Source organism: Haemorhous mexicanus, chromosome 4, assembly GCF_027477595.1.
Source record: "Haemorhous mexicanus isolate bHaeMex1 chromosome 4, bHaeMex1.pri, whole genome shotgun sequence".
In the NCBI taxonomy this organism is placed as follows: Eukaryota; Metazoa; Chordata; class Aves; order Passeriformes; family Fringillidae; genus Haemorhous; species Haemorhous mexicanus.
Genome location: NC_082344.1, coordinates 3,915,977 through 3,938,811, shown reverse-complemented (window position 1 = coordinate 3,938,811; position 22,835 = coordinate 3,915,977). Strand labels below are relative to the sequence as shown.

The following is a 22,835-nucleotide window of genomic DNA, read 5'->3' as shown; positions in this document are numbered from 1 at the left end:
TCTTGTGCTCAGCTTTGGCACACTGGGGAGTTCTGGAGTAAAAAGGTTCCTCAGGCCTGGGCCAGTAAGGCAGAAGACAACCAGAATTAGGAACTCTGTGTATCCTGAACTTTATTCTCTGTTTCACCAGCATCAAAAGCAAGGAGTCTTCCATCACTTGCTTGGAGTGGGGTTGATGCAGAAGGTTTGTAAAAGGTTTGGTGAAAAACTGGTGTTGTATTCCACACCTCCTCTGAAATAAGGTGTGCTAGCATAGGAGAAGTAGTTGCTAGGGAGAGTTTTCTGCTCTGGTCACTCTGCCTTTCCTGATTTCTCAGTGAGTTCTGGGTTCTTTGGGATGGCTGGTATTTGGGGAGCAGGATTCACAGTGTATTTTCCATGTGTGGTTGAAGTCAATGCTCTCCCAGTAAAAAGAATCGTTTGGGACTTTCCTTTGAGAGTTTTTTCCATCTGCACATCCATTGCTTACAGTTCTCTCCATGGGCTTGGGAGAGCTGAATCCCATTTAAATGCAGCATGTGGTAATGCTGAGGAAACGAAGCTATTAAGCAAAACCAAGATTTGCCCCTGATTGCAGGTCATTTTTTTGCCTTCGAATGTGTCTTTTATCTCTTTTTGGGGGGAGAATACAATTCACAGCCTTTTAAAATGCAGAGAGAGTGATTGTCTAGTAGCAGGTGTCATTTTCCTTTTTGCAGATTGCTGTAGAGGACACAATACTTGGAATGCGAAAATTGCCATCATGAGTCAACAAGGTTATGTTGCAGCTCCTCCATATTCCCAGTCCCAGCCAGGAATAGGAGGTTTTGGACCACCCAATTCTTCACTTCATTATGGACATTATGGGGACCCTAACTCTTCATACTCAGCACCTCAACCAGGTATTATTTTGGCTTAAAATTTGTTTTCAGAGTCTACCTTTCTGTATTGGTGTTTTGCGTCTCTTTCTACCATGTGTAAATTTTTCACTGATACTGCAACAGGAAACAGAAGAAAAGTTTTACCCAGTTTCTCTAAAACTTACTAAAGACAGCAGGAGTTGTGTTAGTCTAATCAGATGCTGAATGTAGTCAGAATTCTGATAGAAATGCTTCTGGTAACTGACTTATTAGAATACTTGGGGTAAGTACTGCTTTTCATACCAGATGATTTTTTTTATGTTAGAATAATTTAAAGGGAAGATAGGTCAAGAAATACAGTTTCTTGAAAGGTTGTTCAACACTGCTCTTTACATAAATCACACTTTCTTCACAGTCACTATACTAGATCTGAATTAGGAACAGTTTTCAGCACAGGAGAACAGGTTCTACATATGGAAGCTCTTTTTGTTTTTACTTTAACAAGTTGTTTTATTTTTTCTTTCTTACCTTGGTCTCTGAAATCAAAGGGATCTCTTGTTTCTACCTTGAAATATAATTGGGTAACAGGCAATTAGCACTGCCCCAAACTGGCAATTGCTCTCTGTTTGTTCATTGTCTTTTTCTTACTGTTCCTCTTGGGTTCTTTGCTGGAAAGTTATGAACTGCTGTTTGTTTGCTTTTTACTCTCTCTTAGCTTTTCATATCAGCAGAAATCTGTGCTTTGCAACAGAATCACTGAGACTGGGAGGGACCTCTGGTCCAACCCCTCTGCTTAAGCAGGGTGACCCAAACCTGTTATTCTTAATGCCAGAGCAGAGCTGCACACTTGCATTTCTTGCCCATCTTGTTCTTTCTTACAGGGTTTTACACAAAAGTGTCTAATCTTTTGCAGGTGTGTCGAAATCGACCGTGCCTTTTGGATCTCCAGCTCCTGTTGGGCCTCCACCACCTGGCGCACAGCAGTTCAGCCAGACCAGCTTCCAGAATGGGTCTGGTACACCAGGACAGCAGCCACACAGGTGACTGGAAAGGACCAACACCTGACACCTGAGCTGTTTGACCTCTGTTACCTCTCTGTGAAGGAGGCAGGAATGGGAAGGGGAGAAAACAGGGACAGGTGAAAGCTGTAAAAAAAAAATCTTTGCAAAAAGGTTGTACGAGGGGATAGCCAAGCTTTATTACACAATATTTGTGTTGCAGGTAAATATGAGTCAATATTTGAGTCAATCAGCAGCTCTTTTACTTAATTCTGTCACATATTAGTTACTTTTCCACATTTCCCAGGAGAGGCAAAATTAGTTTGTGTACCCATAGCTCCTTCAGTTTTAATGAACTTGACACCATTTAACAACATTCTTCTTGTAGTTGGTTGAAATCTTAATCTCCTTCTGTGGTTCTTAGTTTTTGTAGGTATTTCATTTTCTCTGTGGGAAGGAGGACCCAAAAAGACTGGTGATCAGTTGTTCAAGATGGTGTATTCAAGCATAGAAGTGGTGCTTGTCCTGAAGATGACAAAACAGGGTGAATAGAGTCAGTTTGACATGACCTAGCAAAATACTAGTTCTCTTCCATAGCTTCCCATCATTGCCCTGACAGCTGCACATCTCCTGTTCTTCTCCTGGTCTTGGTTTTTTCCCAGAATTGCTCAGAGCTGCTGTTGTAGGCCAGGAAGTATCTAGACAAAAATGTCGAGAAAAGTGAGTTCTACTTTTCTTGAAATAGCTCATCCTCAGTTTTACAATGGAAAATCCTTGTTGATTGTCTCTGGGACATAGTCTGGGATCTTATTTTACCAGAGTGAAATAGTCTGGTAGAAAATGCCTTTGTAAGCCATGTGTGTGTTACTGGTTTCTTTCCTTTGGTTATTTTTCTTGCATTCACGTTTTCCATATCTGATAGTCATGAAGTTTTTCTCTACCCACATCTTCTTTTTTCCTCTGCTACAGATACCTCCTCAAGCATTCCTCACTCCCTTTTCTTCTCTTCACAGATGTTTCTCCTAATCATCTTCATCCTTCCCTGGTAGGGAATCTTTCTTTATCAGCTTGGAAAGGCCATGGAGTGCTGTGATATGTTCAGAACTTGTGTTTCTTAATCTTCAGGCTTACAGTTATTACTGCTCTCACTTTGCCATGCCATACTCACTCTACTTTGTTTCTAACAAGTATGCAAACAAACATGGACTGTCTGTTTTTATTAAACAAGTGTGCAATCTCTCTGTCCTTTGTGTATTTTAATACAAGTGTACATTTTCTGAGCAGAATGTGGGCATACTCCATTAGGGTTTTGTCCTAATTAATTGTTTCAGCACTATCTTGAGGAGGTATGAGAACATGGAGAGTTATGATTGTTTGATGTAATTTTTTTGCATAACTGCACTGATTTTTTCCTTTAGGTTTCAAGGCCCTTCACCTCCAAGTAACACAGGGCCTTCCTATCCTCCCTACAGTCATCAGTCCCAAGCAGCCTTCCCAAGTACTGCACCTGCTTCTTCTACAGCGCAACTTGCTGACCAGCTCAACAGCATGCAGATAAATAGCTACGGTAATTGGGTTTATCTGATTGACTTCTTCTCAGTTACAGCATTAAGACTATGATAATTAAAACTTATTGAACTTCTGTGTAAACAGAAAATGAGACCTTTGACCACCATCATTGGCTTAAGTTCTTAGCATTTTTTAATCTCATCCAGTTCCTTAAATGAGTAGTATTGGGTTAATTCTGAACTGATGTTTGACAAACCTTCCATAAAATTCAGATGTCCCATCAGTCGTTTCTCAAAATACTCAGTGAATGTGTCAGTAACAGCCAAGGCATGAACAATAATATGCAGACAGGGGTTTATTTTTCTCAAATTTTTACAGTTTCTCTAGTTACAAAACTAGAGAAACTATTTTCTTTTCTTGTCTAAACATTTTTGGGTTTTAATCTAAATTTATCTGCATTTATTTTGATGTTATACCATCTCAAACCTAGGCCATGAAGATGTGATCATGTGATGCTTCCATGTAAATGACTACCAACCATGAATGCTGATATGTATTTAAATTAAGCAAAATATATTATTTAAACAATTTTAAAACAATTATGTAAAATACAGTGTTCTCATGTATCTACTGAGAGGCTTGAATTCAGCATGTAAAGATTTTGTTCAGTTAACATATGTGACACAAGATGTATTTCAGTGTTTCTATATGAACACGTTCTTTTGCTTCAAACCTAATATTGGTTATTCTTCTAGCTCTCTTTAAAGTTGTGTTGTCTTTGGGGGAAAATCTGATTTAAAAATACAGGTTTTGTAAAGTAATAAGTGTTTACAGATTGTAAGTCTCAAAAAAACCTCTCTTTCCAGAGTCTTCTTAATTCTAAATGAAATCTTATAAACAACAAACAATTCCTTGCCAGTGTGTACAAAATAATTCCCACATGTTTCATCTTTTAGTATCAACTGGGTTTATTTTCCATCAAACCTGTAATGGTGAAATACAAATAGCAAACTAACAAAAACATGCCACATAAAAGAAATGGATTATTGAGCAAAAAGAATGTTGTTTCACTTTCTGAAATGAAGTAGTATTTTGAAAGCTGAGTGATCTATGTGTGTTATAGTGAAGAACTGTCCAACTCTGGCTTCTCTCACTCTTTCCCCATCTCCCCCAGCTAGGGTTTTATTGCAGATAGAGCCAAAAGAAATAAAATGACTGAATCAGCTGAGGCCTAAACCACAATTTGTCATGTGATCAGGCACACAGAGTCCCATAAGGCAGCACTGTCAGAATGGGATCCAGTATTGCCTGTATGGTATAGAAATGTACTGAGCAGAACCAGAGCACCTGTGGCACAGGTTTGGGAGGTTTTCATTTCTGACTCACCTGATGTCATTTCTCGCTCAGGTCCCGGCACTGCTCCAAGCTCTGGCGTGTCTCCCAGGCAGCCGGCGCCTTTCCAGGGCCCGCGGCTGCTGCCCCCCAGCCAGCAGCAGATGGGTTTGCCACCTGCACCACAGCTGCCTCCTCCACCAGCAAACAGTGTTAATGGCCTTTGTGCTCAGCCAGCATTGCCTCCCATGGCCAGGCAGGCTGGAATCCCTGGACCTGTCCCTCCAAATCCTAACTTGCAGCACCTTCCGGGACAGCCTCCAGGGTCTGGATATCATCCTCAGCAAGGTAGGGAAGGATGTTTGTTATCTGGTTGAAGACCAAGTGTGTGGGCACAATCACTTCTGGACCTGTGTCCGTTCATGGAGGAATCTTCTGACTGGGAAAAATGAAATATGAGCTCTCCTTCTGTAGAAGGGAAGGATGTGCATTGTCAGTCAGTACACTTGAGACAGGCTCTGCTTTTGCTCACAAGTTTAGCACTCTGTTGAGACTGTAACAAGAAAAAGGAGATCAGTTTGGATTAGAAACAGAGTTAGTGGTTAGTAATTGGTGAAGGCACACCACACTACAGGAAGGTGTTTTTGTTACACTCTGCAAAGGTATAGGCTGCTTTCTGTCTTGTAGTACTGTCATAAGCAGCTTTCAAAAATGCTTTGCTATAGCAATAATGGATTGTAAGTGAATACAAAAAGCCAGCAAATGGTATCAGTTTGCATTGACTGATGTTAGTGGAGAGATTCTCACTGAGGTAATGGCCTGGCGTGAGTAACAGTGGTAATCTCTTCTAACTGTCCTACTTGACATAACCTGAAAACTTTGGAGCCAAAGTCGTCACATCTGGTGGTGTTCTTACTTTTTAAAACACAAACCAAAGCCAAACTGAGCCACAGAAATCCATTTCTTTTAGTTGCTGAAAACGGAGGGGAAGGAGGAGTTACACTTAGCTGAGTAAGAATTAATTGCATGGCAGAAGTTGATGCTAAGCATTGATAATGGAACTTCAATACTTCAAATGAATTGTCATTTGTAACTCTGCAGCAAACTATGGTCCTCAGATGGCAGCATCTCAGCTGTCCTATCCTGGTGCTTTTCCTGGCAGTCCAGCACAGCTCTCAGGCCCACCACAGAAGAAGCTTGATCCTGACTCTATTCCAAGCCCAGTAAGTAATGTGGCTCTAATTTTTTTATAAATGTAACTTCCTGCTGCATTTAAGATAGAGGAATGACAAATGCTAACATTGTATTCATTTTAGCTGGTGAGATTTTTCATAACATACTTTGGCAGTTACATGTGCCTTACATGTTTTGGTTCTCAACATACCTACTAGTTCTTGCAGTTTCTAATTAATGCAATTTTGTGCTGTGTGCTGTCAGTTTTGGATCAATTAGCGTATGAAATTAGTTGGAGTACTGAAGAGGCTTTATAACTTTATCTAACATGGGACACTCATACATGAGGATGTCCCAAATGCTTTATAGGAAATACTTCACTAGGAATTCTCAACAGGATTCTTAATGAGACAGTGACTAGTACTGAAGAACTGCTTGTGTTCACTGCAGCTTATCACCTTTCCTTTTCACTCTGAAAAGTTTGAACTTAGTAACAGATACCAGAAGTAGGATCTGGACACAACACAGGTACATGAACTCTGGAAGTGCAGTCCTGGCAAACGCTGAGAGGTCACGTGCTCAGAAGCCACTTTGCCTTTTGATTTCAAGAGTTTCTCAGGCAATGAGAATTATTTGCCTGAGCCATCCTTTCAGTTCCTGCACCCTTGTAAAGATTTCAGTAGCCTGAAGTATTCCTGATACTTATGCTTCGTGCAAGCTGAAGAGGCTCAGCTGTTGAACACGCACTGGTGGGACAGTGTCTCTTCTTAGGATGGTGCTAGAGAAAACAAGGGTATGGTTTCATGCATCTTTCTGATGTAAAGTTGTCTGGTTGGTATGCAAAGAAAGGGCTGGTCAGGCACAGGCAGCATTTAACTTCTTTCTTTGAAACAGCTGATGGAAGTAGAAAGCAATAATGTGCTAAACTGATCCAGAAAATGTTCTGGTGCCCACACTTAGAGTGGTTCTGGCAATCACCTGGACAGGTCAAAAGGTCCTCAGAGAGTCAGATTTCTTGAAGCAGCTTCAACCTAGAACTTACTACTTGAAAAAAATGTTTTCACCACTGCACAGCGGGCTAGTCTGGGTGAAGGAATCTTACACTTGTTGCTGAGGCAGGTTTGCTGAGCAGGAGAAGCATTTTTTCCAAAGACTCACGCTGTCTAGTATGAAACTGTCTTGCTTCTTTAATTTGAGGTATTCTTTTGTTCTTCAAGAAAAGATTTTATTTTTTACCCAGTGACAAAGTTGATGCAGACCCCCTGTAACTTTGGAAAAATACTTGTTGATAATCCCTTAGGGGTTAATGCAACAACTGCAACTGCCTCGTTAAAGGCAATTTTTAACTGAAAAGCATTGTGTAAAAAACCCCCTGAATCAAGTGTCTGTATAAATAACAAATGCCCTTAAGTCTCAGTCATTCCTAATGTTTCAGTGCAATGCTTTTTACAGTAGAGGGATAAAATGATCTTGTCTAATTAAAAAAAAAAAAAAGGGGCAGGGAGGGAGGGAGGTCTGGCATGAAAACATGGGCTGATGTCTTGTTTCAATTATGCACACAGTATAAACAGCCTTGACTGCAACAGCCATGTTAAAATAGGTTAAAAGGTTTGTTTAAGCCTTACAGAGAGGATCAGAAGGAATGTTTAAAAGAAACATGATCTGGGTCAATGTCTGTAAAGGACAAAAAGCTAATTCAGAATGAGGAATAAGTATGACCATGTGTATTTCTGTTGTTATATTTACATTATACAATTATAGTAGTGTTGCCAGATACATTTACTTCTTATCTGTAGCTGTTGTTGATTTATATTTCTCTTACATATGTTAGAGGCTGATATGTACCCTGACAACATCTATGAACACTCGCATCTGGACTTTGTCAACAATTATTTCCAAGAACAATGATATATTTAGGTTAGTTAGCTGCAGAATACCGTGGCACATTGATCCTTTGCAGGGCTAGGTCTCAGAGTGGTTTGCTTTCTTCAGCCAGTGGACCTTTTTAGAGCAAAACCTTTTTCCTTCGAATGCAAGAATTAGCTATAAGTATACAAGCCAAGGAGGCAGGAAAAAGTAATCAAGCAGAAGATCTAACAAGCTCTCTGAGGAATGTCTTGTATATTTAAATTGCAGTACAGAAAACTGTATTGATGAAAAAAAAATTATAGGCCCCAGACTCTTTTCAGTGTGTTAGGAAATACCTCTTGGACATTGATCAGTAGACTGCATGCAACTAATTTAGTTTTTCTTCTCTGTTTACTTTCCAACAGAGGCTTCTGAAGTTCCCTAGCTATTATTAGAACTTCATGTGCAGTGTAAAGACACAATTCCATGAGGTACCAGCAGCAGTGGCAAGGCCAGTTTGAGAAATTCCCTGTCTCATTCCTCTTGCCTCCCACAGCTGTTTGGCTGCGCTCTAAACCAGGTTGCTGAGGAGAGAGGAGCAGTGATGGTATCAGTGATTGGATTTCTGGTGTGGAACAAAATACAGCTTTACTTAACTTTGGTTATATCCTGAAAAGTGTCAGCCTTAAACCTGAATGAGGGACTGTGCAGAAGGAACAGGGAGCTGCCTATGGGAAAGAAATTTGGGCAGCAAAGTCAGCTGCATGAATATGTCATGACATTATATTGTAAATTGTTATAAATTAGGCTTCAACCAGAGTTCCTCATGCTGTTCTTGCTTCTTACTCATCAGATTCACTGTTCTTGCTTCTTACTCATCAGATTCACTGTTCTTGCTTCTTACTCATCAGATTCACTGTTCTTGCTTCTTACTCATCAGATTCAAGTGATCGAGAACGATAAGGCTGCCAGGGGAGGGCAGGTCTATGCCACAAACACAAGAGGACAGGTTCCTCCCCTCGTCACCACCAACTGTGTGATCCAGGACCAAGGTAACTATCCTTGTTACTGCTTTGGCAGTCTTCTAGGGGAAATCTAATATAATTAAATTTTTAAAAGGTTAAATTCTCAAACTTCTCATCTGAAAATGATGGTGTTTGCTCTAAATTGTGCATGAAATTGCAAACTTCCTTTGAACAGAAAAAAAGGGGGGAGGAGGGAAGTGGGAGTTGATTTCTTACACCTTGACTTAACTCCTCCTCTACCCTTCCTGGCCTTTCAAAGAATATCAATCATTGAGACAACTTTCCTTTTTAACTTAAAATTTTTGGAGGTGTTACATTTCAAGTTGAAAATCCTTTCTGGGTTATTCTGAAACTTTGAAAGGTGGACACTAGAAGAAGCATTAAGACTAGACTATCACTGTTACCTTTTAAGATTTGAATTTCTATTCAAGTGATAGAGGCAGTGTGCAAGCTGTCTAGTTCATGTACGCTGGCCAAAGGAAAAATTTATCTGCCTTTGCTTCTGCCTGGAGCCTGGAGTTACAGTCTTCCACATGCTGCTCTTGACAGCAGGCTCAACATTTTAATACAGGTTAAACTGATGGTGTTATTCAGCCCAACAGTAATTTATCAATGCTGAGATAAACTGTATAAAATATACAAACATGCTAAGATTTTTTTAGCATTATCTAAGAATGGGATAAATCCGTTCTGATGATCCAAGAAATTCCTTTTAAGAAACTGTGCAGAGCTGCAGTCTCTTGGTTATAAAGGGAGCATCAGGAAGCTGATTCCTGAACTCCTTTCAGTGCTCTTGCCTGCATCACACAGCAGTTTCTCCTTGAGGGGCCTGTGCTGAGTGTCCTCTTGGAAGTGTGGTGGTGGCTTCTGCACCCAGTGTAGGTGAGCATGGTGATGTTAAGGCAGACACTGTTTTCTGAATCAGAGGTAGCTCATGAGAGCAGTCCTAACAGTAGATATCAGTCTGCCTCATCCCTTTATGTGCAGTGTTGACATGTCCACTGGGATATCATCCATATTTTCTTCAAAGATCCTAGATATGGGATGTTTCCAAGTAATCTCTACTGAGATTCTTCTTGCAAGTACTTGTTGGCTTATTCTTGTCATGTTTAAATCTCTGCTTTAAACTCAGGAAGAAAATATTTAACCAGAGGGAGGGGCAATGGGCTGGGATATAAAGAGGAAAGATGGCTAGAAGCCTGCATGGGAGGAAAAGCAAGCGTGCGTTGAATAGAGCACACGCACTTGTTGCTTTGTGTTCTGATTTTCCTGCTCTGTGCTGGGCTGGGCAGGTTCCTCCTGGCAGCCTTTCAGTGCTCTGTGGTGTTTCGCAGGCCACGCCAGCCCGCGGTACATGCGCTGCAGCACCTACTGCTTCCCGGTGACGGCAGACATGGCCAGGCAGGCCCGCATCCCCCTGGCGGCCGTCATCCAGCCCTTCGCTGCTGTCCCACCGAACGAGGTAGGGCGCACTGGGGCTCCCTCCTCGGGCTGCTGTCTCCAGATCACTCCAGGCCTCTTTGTCTGTGACTGGGTGGGTTGGGTGGGGAGGGTGTTGTAGCTCACACTGTGAATTGACATGACCATAAAGAGGTGGCAGAAGCCCGAGGTGTGCTTGGGTCATGGTGTAACTTCAAAGGACAAAAGTTTTCATTTGGAAAAGGTACAGGAGTGATGACTCCCCTGGCTTCCTGGTGTTCCCCCAACTGCCTCTAGTTCATGCCAGCTTTGTCAGTTGCTTACTCTGCTGGAACTCCATAGTTTTAGGCAAAGGTATTAAGAGAGGATGACCACAAACTGCATGAAGTTAATTTTAAGATGTGGAGAGTTAGATTTGAAGAAACACATTTTTCCATTGAGGTCTTTACAAAATAATTTAATTTCACAGGAGATCAAGAAGATAATTGGGTTTGCTACTTGGATGAGCAGAGTCATAGAAAGAAGACAAATGTAACCAGCCATTTTTAGCACTCATTTGAAGGCACCTTTTCTCACATAACCCTCTCTAATGACCCTCCATATTCAAAACATATCCTTAGTTCCTCTGTAGATTTTTCCTGCAGTATTCTCTGGTCTTAAAATAATTACCCAGGTTTCCTGGCACCCCCAGAGGATTCTATCAGTGGCAGGAATAAATCCATTTTTCTGCTGCAGGATTTAGCTGCATCATCTGTGGGATTATCTTGCTTGGTCTTCATCTGCTGTGTCCTCCATTGCTTCTAAATTCTTCAGCTTCCAAATTCTGCAAGGTCTGCAGAATGCATTTCCGTTTCTTGTCTTACATTGATTTACTCCAGAATGCTGTGTCATGAGGGAAAAAGCAGAGATTTCATCAAAGTTGTAGTATGTGATTGTGTCTTCAAAAACTCCTCATAAACTGCCTGCACAGGAAAGCCTAATTAAAATTGCTAAGACATTCGGTGCTGGGTTTTGCAGTCTGATTTTTCTTTAGCTTTGTTTTATTGCTTATAAATTCTTGGTAGTTTTTTTTTTTAATATATGTTGGAAAAAAGCAGATGTTGCTCTTTATCAGGATGGATAACTTCCAATCCAGCAGACCTCTGTAGTTTGAATTGAGAGTATTATTTCAGCAGGGTAGATTGCAGTTATCTTCTCTGTGGTCCACAGAGAAATAGGATGTATTACTGATGGCTCTGCAGATACAAAGTCTTACCATTTGTCTGCTAGACAGCAACTTGGGTTTCATTCCAGTTCTTGAGGGAAATGTGCCCACTTGGCTTGTTGCCCCCCTCCCTGCATTTTCTCCTAGATGAAACTCCTGCTGTTCCTTCTCCACCCCTTCACTTTATCAGGCAACCTTTGCTCTTTACCACCCTTGATCCCAGTTTCTTTGCCCAAGTGGCACTTAGAAAATCCATTTTCATGATGGCTCTTCATTTGTGCATCTTGCACTCAGAGTCTGCCTCTAGTCCTTTATGTTTCCCACACGTGGCTTCCTTGTCTCCTGCATTGTGTTTGGACAGGGTGATCAATGAGTTGCTACAATCGAAATCTCTTCTGCATACATAAATTTGCAGTATGTCCAAACATTTGTCCTTGGCCAAGCTCAGGGGGGTTTTCCTGGGGTTGGCAAGATGTGCTTGGTGACCCACCCGTTGTGAAGTGTTAGTGCTCTCGAGCTGTTGGAAAGGTCAGTGGGGCTCATTAATCTCATTAAGGAGCTATGTGTTTTTCCCTGGCCTCTCCTTTGGAGGAGCCTGAAAAATGTCTCTCAAAATTGGCAAAAGCCCAGTGTGGAAAATTCTAGTCAGAACAATTATAGCTTGGTAAAATTGTAAGAACTAAGGAGATAATGTTGGAGTGGGAAGAGCTGGGCAGTCTTAGCTGAGGCAGTTTTTCCATGGCTTGCGTGTGCCCTTTGTCTTCACTGCTGCTGCCAAAGTAAGATCTTACTCTTAAGATATCCTAATAAAAATGCTCTTCCATATGGGATTTATAACTACTTTAATTTTGAAAAGCCACTTAATTCGAAAGAACTGGGCTTTTTATAGAGGTACAATACATTCAGGGGCTTATTTGTGTTTCTGAACTTCCTAGTATGGTGTGTTCTGCCTGAAACTGGTGACTGCAAGGCACGGGAAGTTCTTTGTTTCAAAATATCCACCCTATTTTAGAGATAGTGTCTACAGGTGATGCTCATCACATGCTATTGAGTTACAAGGTGAAGATATGTCTTTATTTCTTTATTTCTTGCTATGCAACATTTTTTACATAATAACTGCAGCAAAAATTTAGTTAGGAAAAAAGAGAAATAGCTACGTCTTCTGGCAGTAGTAGTATTAGGTATGTGTATGAAAGGGAGAGCCCAGTTGTACAAATCTTAACTCTCTTTCTTAATTGAACACTGTCACTGTTGGGGTCGATGACTTGTAAATGTAGTGGGTTTTGTTTTTAGAAAATAAACTGTCAATTGCCTTCATGGAGACAGTAACTCAGCTGGAGGTTGAGTTCTGGGGATTTGTTTCCTTTGACTAAGGATACAAGAGGAGATGGAGATCAAAGATCCTGGGAGCTTTCAGCTAAAAGGTTTCGATCTGGTGACTTGACAGTATTCTCACACTTTCAGTTGGAAGGTTTTCCAAAGGGGAAAAGGTAATTTGGGATTTCAAGAAGTCTGAAAGGCAGATTTAAGTGCATTAGTCACTGTGGGTTCTTTTTGGCCAAGTGGAATGTCTACACAGAGGGACTGGTGTCCTGCCTCCAAAAGTGAAGTGGGAATATTAACATGTAAAGTGCATTTTTTTTTTTTTTTTTTTTTTAGCTAAGATCTGATAAAAAATTGTCAGGAGCAAAAAATTGTCCAAAAATGGAACAGGGATGTCTTTTTAAGAGGTGTACACCAGTTATCTCCATTTCTAGTAAGGAATAGGATCCAAGTTATCTCTGTAGGAGAAAAAAGAGCAGAAAGTGAAATCATAATGTTGGTAGATGAGGATGGTAAATGAAAGGATGTCATGCATGTCTTTGAATAAATGTAATGTGCTTCAAGTGATCCCACAAACAAACAGGGTTTGCCCCTGCAGTGAGAAAGAAGAAAATGAAAAATGTAACCTGGTAAAGCTGCACAATGAAAGCATTGTAGAGAAGCCATAATTCAAATTGAGACAGTAACTGCTCACGCTGAGGGAAAGGTCACAAATGAGGCTTTACTTCAGAGGTGTGAAATCACACAGGAGAGCGAATTTAAGGCAAAAGTGAAGACCACTGGGTAAAGATGGTTGTAGGGCTGTGTTTGATACCCCCAGAACAGGAGAGGTAGCAGCACTTGGCATGCAGGCACTGAGCCTCAGAAGGGCAAGTGAAAGGGGTTTATTCAGAAAAGCCCTCAAGCTGAAAGTTAGTGGGGAAAAGTCCATGGAGGGCACAGAGTCTTTGAGAGGTTGCTACAAAAAACCTGCAGCCAATCTAGAAAATCATGAGCTAGTGACCATTGCCTGTGCACTATTTATCACTGGAAACAAAGGCTGTTAAAACGTTCATGCCTTCCCTCCTCTGCCAGTGTCTTAAAAGCACTACATAATTTCACAGTCTTATCTTTCCAAGTCCATATTTATTATTTCTCAAAAGGAACAGTTCATTTTCACTCTCCTGATTTGGATGATCTATGGAAAGTATTTGTTGGTTATAGATTGAGAGTACAGTATCATTGTTTGACAGAACTTATTTTTAGTCCACCAGTGCTTTAGCAACAGTCTATAAAAATAAACTAACTCTCACAGTTATCATCCTAGACCAAGCCCTGCATGAATTTGTTTTGGAGATGGATGAATGTTTCCAGAGCCTGAATAAACCATGTGATCTTGATTTAGCATTAATACTACTTGATATCAAAAGTTAGTTAAAAGAGTATTTCATGTTGTGAAATCCAAAATAAACAATTCAAAATACTTATCTCTAGCTTTAGTTATTTGCCTTCTTTGCTCCTTAGTAGTTTTGTTCTCTGCCATGTTCTTTATTTATTTAAATTTATTGGCTTTTAGAAATATTTATTGGTGGGAATCTAATATTTTGCTTCCCTTTTCTCCACAGTTAATTAACTAGTTAAGAGAATGGAATTGCTTCTCAGAAATGCTGGTTCAAGGGCTAAAAGCCATTTTACCTTTTCAGAACAGTGAAATTTGATGAGGCGCAGTGCAGCTAAGCTGTTTGGAAGCCCATGATTTTTGCAGGGATGATAGTATGAGCTCCTAGATGGAGTTGTAAGGTCAGCAGCAGCTAAAAATTGAGTAAGGTGGATAACTAAAAATGTGATCCAATGTTATCAGTGTAGTTTTTGGTTTTGGGAAGTCCTCATGCTCCTCCAATATACTTTGGACTCTGTGGGACCCAGGCTCTGTTGTCCCTGATTTCACAGCTAGTAAGCAGGGCAGGCAGGCTGTGGCTGTAGTTTGGAGCACAGGTTTGGATAGACACACACATTCATTAGCAGCTATGTGCTTGTGCAGAACTTGGATTTGAGGAGAGTGAGGAATGCTTAGTCTGCAAGATGAAATGATTCCAGCTAAACATCCTGCTGAGGGCTCCTTTCTATTAGGAATGTGTTAATAAGCTGGCTATGAGGAGCAGAGGTGCATGCTGATAACACCTACACACTGTAAAAGGCCATCATTTGGGTTTTACCCTTTGATTTGTGTCCTTTATTTGGTTACTGATTCACAGGAGGCTCTTACTGCACAGATCATGGCAGCTTGGCTAATGTAAGAGCTTTTAACAAGGGATTCTGTTAAAGGTTCTTCCTTCAATAGGGTTACATTATACCAACCAGGTCGTGCTTATCTGCATGGTGGCTGGCTTGACAGAAATGAGGACAACTCTCTGTCATGACACCCCTCCACCAGAGCAGAGTTAGACAGTAAAATTGTGCATAATGCTAGTAAGATGATAGTTCTAAGGAAATGGTTTGAAGAAAAGAGCTGCTGTTGACACTTCTGTCCTGTTGACAGTATGGATTATTTTGTGTGTTCTGGTGTCTGGATTGTCTAAGTTCCAGCAGGGAATGATTTTGTCAGTGTCTTTGGGTTGTTGTGTTTGTTCTAAAACACAGTGGGAGTAGAAGCCCTGCATATGTGATGCACTTAATACATTTTGCTGTATATCATGCTGATGTGAGCCTAAACACACATTTTCCAGCTATGAAAATAAAACAATTTCCAATGTATCCTTGTTGGTGTCTCCTTTGGGAGAGGACAGAGACTTTGGGCTCATAGTTTTGAGTGTTCTTCTGTCAGGGTCGTCTTTGTTGCTCTGTCAAAGCTGTTTTATTTTAAGTTTTTCAGCTAACTAGTGGCAGGTTAATGTCTGGGAGTTTTGCACGTCCTCTGAGGTGCCAGACTCTGCCATTCATGGTGTGGAAAGCCCAGAACTCTCAAACATCTGCAGGTCCTTCACCCAGAAAGTGTTACACCACTCTGGAGATCAGTGCCTGTAAGCTTGGTTTCACAATGCCTAATTTAGAGGTGCATAAATCCTGTGTTAGATGAGGCTTTCTTTGTGGAGTATGCCCTGTGCTAGTGTGCACTTGGTAGGAAATCACTTGGAATTGGATTGCTTCCCAAGACTTCATCATCGAGGAGAAAGTGTTTTTTGTTAGCCTGTAACTGCACTCTGTAACTAGAATGAGCATTCAGAGGCAGGTTTAGCAATGGCTTTTGCAGCAGAGCTTCTTCTAATTGAAGCAAATTTTCTCATTTACTTTCTTCTGTCTTTTGGTTTTTAGTGTACACTGAAAAATAGTCCTAAAATGTACCCTTTAAAAGACTTCTGTGGTACGTTGGTCCCTGCACCACTGTTGTTATAGTAAGGATGTAATTCTGATAGAGATGAGAGCAGTGACTTGAAAATGTGACATTTATATAAATTTTATTTGTGTTGTAATCAGAGTTCCTGACTGATTTTATACAAATTTCAAATTCAAACCGAGAAGAAGCCTTTATAAGGATGATGTAATACAGTTTCTGGTAAGTCAGAGACTGTGATTGTCCTTCAGAATTGTAATGGCAGGAGAAAAGTGTTACTAAGCAGCAATACTTAAAGAAGGGAAATTAAAAAGTAATATTTATATCCATTTAATTAACTGGCCAATAATACTGATAATTTGTTATGACAACAAAAATGACACTCAAGTTAAAAATCACTTGGGCTATTGATCTGTTCCTTGAAAATTTCAGAGAGTCAGAACAAACTGGTATTGAGTAAGTTCCAAGGGAAAGGGTTGTATTTTGCTTTCTAGACTGGAGTTCTTCTTGCATATTTTATTTATCTATTCATATTATGCAATGTTGTATTTTGGATGCCAGCAAATCAAATCAAGGAATTGGTTCACACTTCCCTTGGGCAGCCAGGTGTTCAGCCATCCCCAGGAGAGGAGGGCCCCATCACAGTCATGGTGCCTTGGGAAGACAAACACCACCATCCCAAGTGTCCCTTTTCCTCCTTGTTCCCCCCATTTGTTTACTGACCATGAGGCCATAGGTCTGGAATATCCCTCTGGTCAGCTCTCCTGGCTGTCTCCCCTCTCAGTCTCCTCCCAGTGTGACAATGTGGAAAGCAGGAAAGGCCTTGGCCCTGGGTGAGCCCTGCTCAGCAGGAACAGAACCATCTCTGTGTTATCTCTTGTGTTCAGCACATATCCAAAACACAGCCCCATTCCAGGCACTGTGAGAAAAATGAACTGAAAACTGTCTGTACCCCAGCCCAAAGCAGCACACTGCCATAACTCAGTTCCACCCATCTGTGACACTCAGCTGTGCTAATGAAAGAGGGGAAGGTGGTTGCAAGTCACATACAAATATTATTAATGTTTGAAGGTTGTGGAGTCTGCTTGAAGCATCCCAGCTATTGTAGTAGCAAAAATATTCATGAAAGAGAGACTCAGAGTGGGAACATTGTGGCCTGATGTGGTATTTGTGAAGTAACAGTTAGTTTTACTACTGACCTTCAAAACCACCATCCTAGAAAGGACTTGACTTTTTTACAAAGGGCATTAAACTCATCCCAAATGTCCTTGCTACAGAGGTGAAATTGTTCAGTGCTGCTTTTTGTTCACATAGCAAAAATTCTCCTTGTACTTTGTAAGTTCTCCTGTGGCAATTGGCTAGCTCTAGTTGGCTTGGGAATGCAGCATGATGCTTTAACTATGCCCAGTTCTTACTGATCTCAGTGGAAATAAATGAATTAGCCTTAGAGGTGTTTTCACTAATAAATGTTGTCTAGGAAAGGCTGCACATAAGCAGAACTGTTCTTTCCATCTCTAATTAAAATACTTCTAAACATTTCTATGCTTTTTTCCTAATTCAAGTCTCTTTAACATATTTGGCAAAGATAGGAACCATACAGTTCCTGTTGAGAAAGTTCTAAGGAATGCAAACATGAATAATCAGTTTAAAAAGTCAAAGTAATGTCTTCTAACAAAAGAGGAAACAGCTCTGGTTTTAAGAAGGAAGGAAACCTTCCACTCATTAGCTTCTCATGCATGATCTCAGGTCAGCAATTGCTTTTCTCTCATATGCTGAAAAAATGTGTTCTGTCTGTAGATACACATCTGTCTATCCACCTATACATGTGTATGTATAAAAAGGAAAAATTCCCAACACCTGATTGGTCTTTCAAGTTGCTGATAGCCCAGCAGGCCAAAATGGATCTGAAATCCAGTGTGGAGTTGTGGTTTTTTTGTTTCTGTGAAGATGTGAATAACATTGATAATGTTCTGGTACGGAATTTCCTCTAGGAGAGTGTTGCTTCAGAGGTCACTGTAGCACACTTAGATTCATGTATCAACTGAAACAGTTGTTCTGTAAACCCAGAGCTGCATGTTCCATGAGCACCGTTTGCAGTGTTGCTTTATTGCCCATCCTGAGGATATAGAAATGGTCACAGCTTTGTATGGTCTTGGACTTTTTAGAACAGAATTGATGTGCCAAGTAAGCCATTTGTATTTTACAGGCTGTGCCTGTGTTTTAAACTGAGGTGTTGAGTTTAGTGTTTATCTAGCTATCTTAAAAAATTATGAGAGCTGTATGATTATTGATAAATCATACAGCACCATACAGTAAGAGACTGGTCCTGTCCAGAAAGCAGTACTTGATGCCCAAATTCAGTCTGACATTTTGAAGATCCTCTAGAACTCTGCTGCAGTGATTTGCAGAAAAACAGAAATCATCATCATCACCTGAATGAGGTGTCTTTGAGAATTCTGTTTGGTTTTGTAAAATAAGCCAGACAGCTATCATGTCACTTAAAATGCAACTTGAATTTTAATGTGAAAATCTTATGACCAGTAAAGCTAATCCCTTGTAATTACTGCTTAGCATTCCTGTAGAAAAGCTCTTTGAACCTTGCCTGTCTTGCTTTTCAGTGGTTTTACAGCTAGTGTGACAATCTTGCCTGAGAGTCTCAGACAAGGAGTGCAGTGCTTCACCACCTAGGTTACCGATAAGGGGGAAAGTGGGGCTGAACAGCCCTGAACCTCAGCCCTGGCATGTGATTGAACATGTCCTTATCACCCTCAGGGGTGCTAACAGCAGTCACTGCTGTCCTGGAGCAGCTTTGTCTGGCCCTTGTTCTTCCTGTGGGTTTGTGCCTCTGCAGCAGCTCCTTCTCCTGCTGAGTTGAGGGTGCCCTGGGCTGGGGCAGGTCTGGCTGAGCTGATGGGTTCCAAGTGCTAACGTTGTGCAAGTGTGTTGTGCAGCACCGTTTCTTGATTAGCCAATTTCACACTCCTGCTACTATCAGGTAATCCTGGCTGCTGGCCTTGCCTCCAGATACAGCCTGTGCCTGCATCCAAAGAGCACACAGCACTGCAAAGCTGAGAGGGGCTGCAGAGCACTGCCCTGTTAATGCCTGGGGCTCCCAGCCTGGCATCATGACCAGCAGAACTTGGGGTGCCTGTCTCAGGCATGGATAATGAACTTTTGTCCTTTTTCCCTCTCCTTTTATCCCCTGTATGATACAGAAGTTTTAAATAAGTAAGCTAACTAATTCTGGTATTTTTTATATCGACATTTTATCATGTTAAATAGAGTGTAGTCTCTACAGTCATGCTGCCAGCTCTGCTCAGTTAATTGCTAAATTCCCCCTAAAAAGGGAATGCTGAGTAAGGATTTCAGAGCTAGGCTGAAGTATGAGACACAGAAGATGATTTTCTGGGTTTTTTTCCTACATACTGGATCATATCTCACATGCAGGCTCCACTTGAAATTCAGCTACCATGCCATGGTGTGCTTTGCAGTGCTGTGTATGCAGAGGAATGTGCAGCCTGGGCCTGGAGGGGCTTTGAGCAAGGAGGTTTGAACATGCTTTTGGCATTTTTATGTGGTCTGTGAAAACCAGGCTAGAGCCTTGAGACCCTGCTTCACGTGGGGGATGCTTTAGCCTTGCTGCAGTCTTGCAAGCAAAGAAGGAAACCAATGGAAAAGAAGTGTGGTACGATAAATAGTTGAACCTGCTGTGAACCTTGCAGATGAGATAGTCCAAACTGGCCTGAGTCATCAGCTGAGGAGGCTGAGCATGTTCAACATCTGAAAACCAAGAATAGGCAGAATAACTCCTGCCTTCAGAGGGAATGGCTTCTGATAAAAGACAGTGGGAACATCACAAAGGGAAATGCTTTCTTGACGTTTTAATGTGAATCCGTAAAGCAACTCAAAACCAAGGGATTATTTGTAGACTGGTTAATCTTTCTCAAAAGCAATCTATGATGATAGAAAAAAAGAAAACAAACCCCTTCAACAGTGCTTGGAAACAGAGACACTTTGGTTTGTGACCTAGTTTTTCTCCAAAAACATCAGTGTTATATTTCAGAATTCTCTTTGATTATCCAGTGGAGTTTTTTGTCTGTGTCTTTTTACTGTGCTAATTAAACACAACATTTTCCTGGGGCAGCGATGCCTTGCTTGGACAAAGCCTTCTCATTTGTTCATTAGAAAGTTATGTTGTATGGCATATCTTGACATTTTCCTAGGAATATTTTAGTGACCAGATTTTCATCAATGTAGCTGTCAGTAACAACTCTAGAAGCCCTGCTTACACTGTAAGGGTGTGATAGAGACACTGATCTGTTTATTTTGTTGTCTGAGAAATGGGTCATTTTCTTCAGTATCTGTATGTGCCTCTCTTGTTCTCCAGAGGATCTCTCACTTAGGATTTTCCTCTTTACCGTGCTTTCCTAGAGGTGTGCCATGATGATCTGGAGCTTTAGCACAATCCTTACTCCTGCACTTAGAATTTGCAGCTGTGGTCTACATCCTGCAATAAGAATATGGTGATAGTTTGCAGGCATCACCCTCAGGAGCATGTCAGGACTTCATTTTTATAGCAAGCAATAGAAATTCAGCTTTCTCAGAGTTTAAAGTGCAGGTTCAAGTCCCTTTGGAAATTTTTATGGATGTGTTTTATCTTGGAGCTGTGCCACCAACGTCTGTCTGTTGCTTTGTGATATTTTTCTGACTCCTGAGAGATGGTCTTGCTGAAATATTTCCAAAATAAAACTCCTCTTATTGCAGCTATATTTGGGGTTAAGTTATGGTTTATCAGATCAACACTCAGGGCTTGCACTTCAGTGGGGCCTCAAGGTTTCAGAGAAAATTAAGTTTGTGCAGGTCCCTTCAGCATTTTCCATCTTCTGCCCAATCCTCCTGTGCTTTAACCTAAAATTACAATGTTGTGCCTCCCAGCAAAACTGGGAGATTCTGAGACAAGAGAGGAAAAAAAAATGCTGATACTTTGTAGGTAGAAAGGCAAAAGGAACAGGAGTATTGCCTTTACTTAAAAAAACAAAACAAAAACAACCCCCCCAAATATAAAAAACTCTTATTAAATTTTACCCCATTCCCCTGCTGCTATGAGAGTTTGCCACTGATTTAGATGGGAGCATAAAGAGCTCTCTCTGCTTTTTCTTCTGGTGTACAGTGACATCTACAGAGAGTCGAGCACACCAAACAAGACTTTCCCATTCAGTATCACTTTTTTTTTATTTTGTTTTGTTTACTGTTTTGCTTTTAGGTATCCTTAATTTAAACTCAGGACTTCTTACATGCACAGTTACCTTTGTACATTCCCACAGAAATCTACTTTTTTTAAAAAGTTGTTTTGCTGTGACAGAAATTACTTTGATGTTTGGAAGTGCAAGAGCAGTTTGCACACAGAAATAGGAATTCCATTCTCTTGATGGCCTGGTGGGATGTTGGGCTCTACAGTGCAATGCACCAAAAGGCAGCTTTTTGGAGATGAAGTTTCTTTCACAGCTGCATTGTTCTCATCAAGCAGTGGATTTTGGATGCTTTTGGTCTGAGTTCTTCTGCAGTTGCCACGCAGATAGCTTTTCCATTAAATATTTTAATTATTGATGCAATGTTCTGAAGTGTTAAAGAAAACACTAAGATGTAAATGTCATTTATTTTCTAAAAATTCTAAATAATAAATTAGTAAGGGGACAAATAGGGCTGCTTTAAAAAAATTTCTATTTTGGACAAACTCCTTAATTCTGTCATGTACATTTTTAGTTGGCATTTCTTGAGTTGTTTTGTTTTTTGTTTTTTTTTTTTTGCTCTTAATTTTTTTGTCTTCAAGAAGGTTATTTATGACATGTGTGTAAGAATGTAGATACTTGGGCTCTGAACTTCATGTCATTTATCTATTAATTGTTCTTGTTTTATCTAAAAGTCTTAATTTTGATATATCAAAATGTGAACATTTTTGGGGACTAATTTTTCTTGCATATTAAATATTAAATGTATCAAACCAAGGTTTAAAGTTAACTGCATCAATGTGTATAAATACAGGAGGAGTTGGTTTAGTCTTGGTTTTTTCCCATACCAGGTCAGATGTTATGATAATATTAACTGCAAATCAGATCCAGGTCTCATTAAACTAATACAGCAGAATGATAATCAGAAAATTGCCAAGTAATGAACAAAACCCAGAACTTTTAAACCTTATTAAGCCATTGTGGCTGATGAGCAAGTTTCATGGCCAAGGCTTTCATGTCTGAAAAGGACCCTGATGTTTGCCAGCTGGCATTATTGGTTAATTTGGGTTAAACTCAATTTGAGTAGAGGAAGGAAAAAAAGTAAAAGAATACAAAGTAAAAGAATATCTCAGTGGAGCAAGAGGGAGCACTTAAAACCCATATAGTAAAAATCTACTTGTATGTAGAAAATCCTTGGCAAAATGCATCCTTATGCAGCAGTAAAAAATAAATTGTATAATAGATGAAATACACCCATTCCTTAAGAAGAGACAGAATAATTATTAAAGAAAAAAAATGTGCTAGTGTGATGTGTTAGCATTGAAAGGCATTGTCAGCATTTTTCTTCTTGTGGGGATCTGCTGTGTCCAAACTCTGGACATTTCTTTTTCCTGCCTTTTGAGATTTTTAGCTGGGGATGATGGGAATAAGGAAAAAAAAATTCAAAATTAGTGTTTCACGAATAATTGAGCAAACTTCCATTTCTGCAATGGTCTCAAGTATGACTTTTCTAACTAAGAATATCACAGGAATCTTTCAATTGCTGCAGTTTTTATGGAAAGAGACATCTGGAAAATGTCTTCCCTTAGCCGTGGGTTTTGGCAGGGGCTGTAAGTGAGCTGGTCAG

At 40.4% G+C, this 22,835-nt stretch overlaps 1 protein-coding gene across 2 annotated transcripts in view; it reads left to right on the top strand.

Annotated features, from left to right (window-relative positions):
• SEC24D (SEC24 homolog D, COPII coat complex component) overlaps window positions 1–22,835 on the top strand; it is a 41,866-nt gene that overhangs the window by 2,548 nt on the left and 16,483 nt on the right. For both annotated transcript variants that reach the window (XM_059843682.1, XM_059843683.1), the window contains exons 2-8: window positions 699–881; window positions 1,753–1,879; window positions 3,256–3,404; window positions 4,754–5,026; window positions 5,780–5,901; window positions 8,640–8,751; window positions 10,059–10,186. In XM_059843682.1, coding sequence (XP_059699665.1) covers window positions 743–881; window positions 1,753–1,879; window positions 3,256–3,404; window positions 4,754–5,026; window positions 5,780–5,901; window positions 8,640–8,751; window positions 10,059–10,186 — 1,050 coding nt within the window. In that variant the 5' untranslated portion in view covers window positions 699–742. The remainder of the gene's footprint in view (window positions 1–698; window positions 882–1,752; window positions 1,880–3,255; window positions 3,405–4,753; window positions 5,027–5,779; window positions 5,902–8,639; window positions 8,752–10,058; window positions 10,187–22,835) is intronic.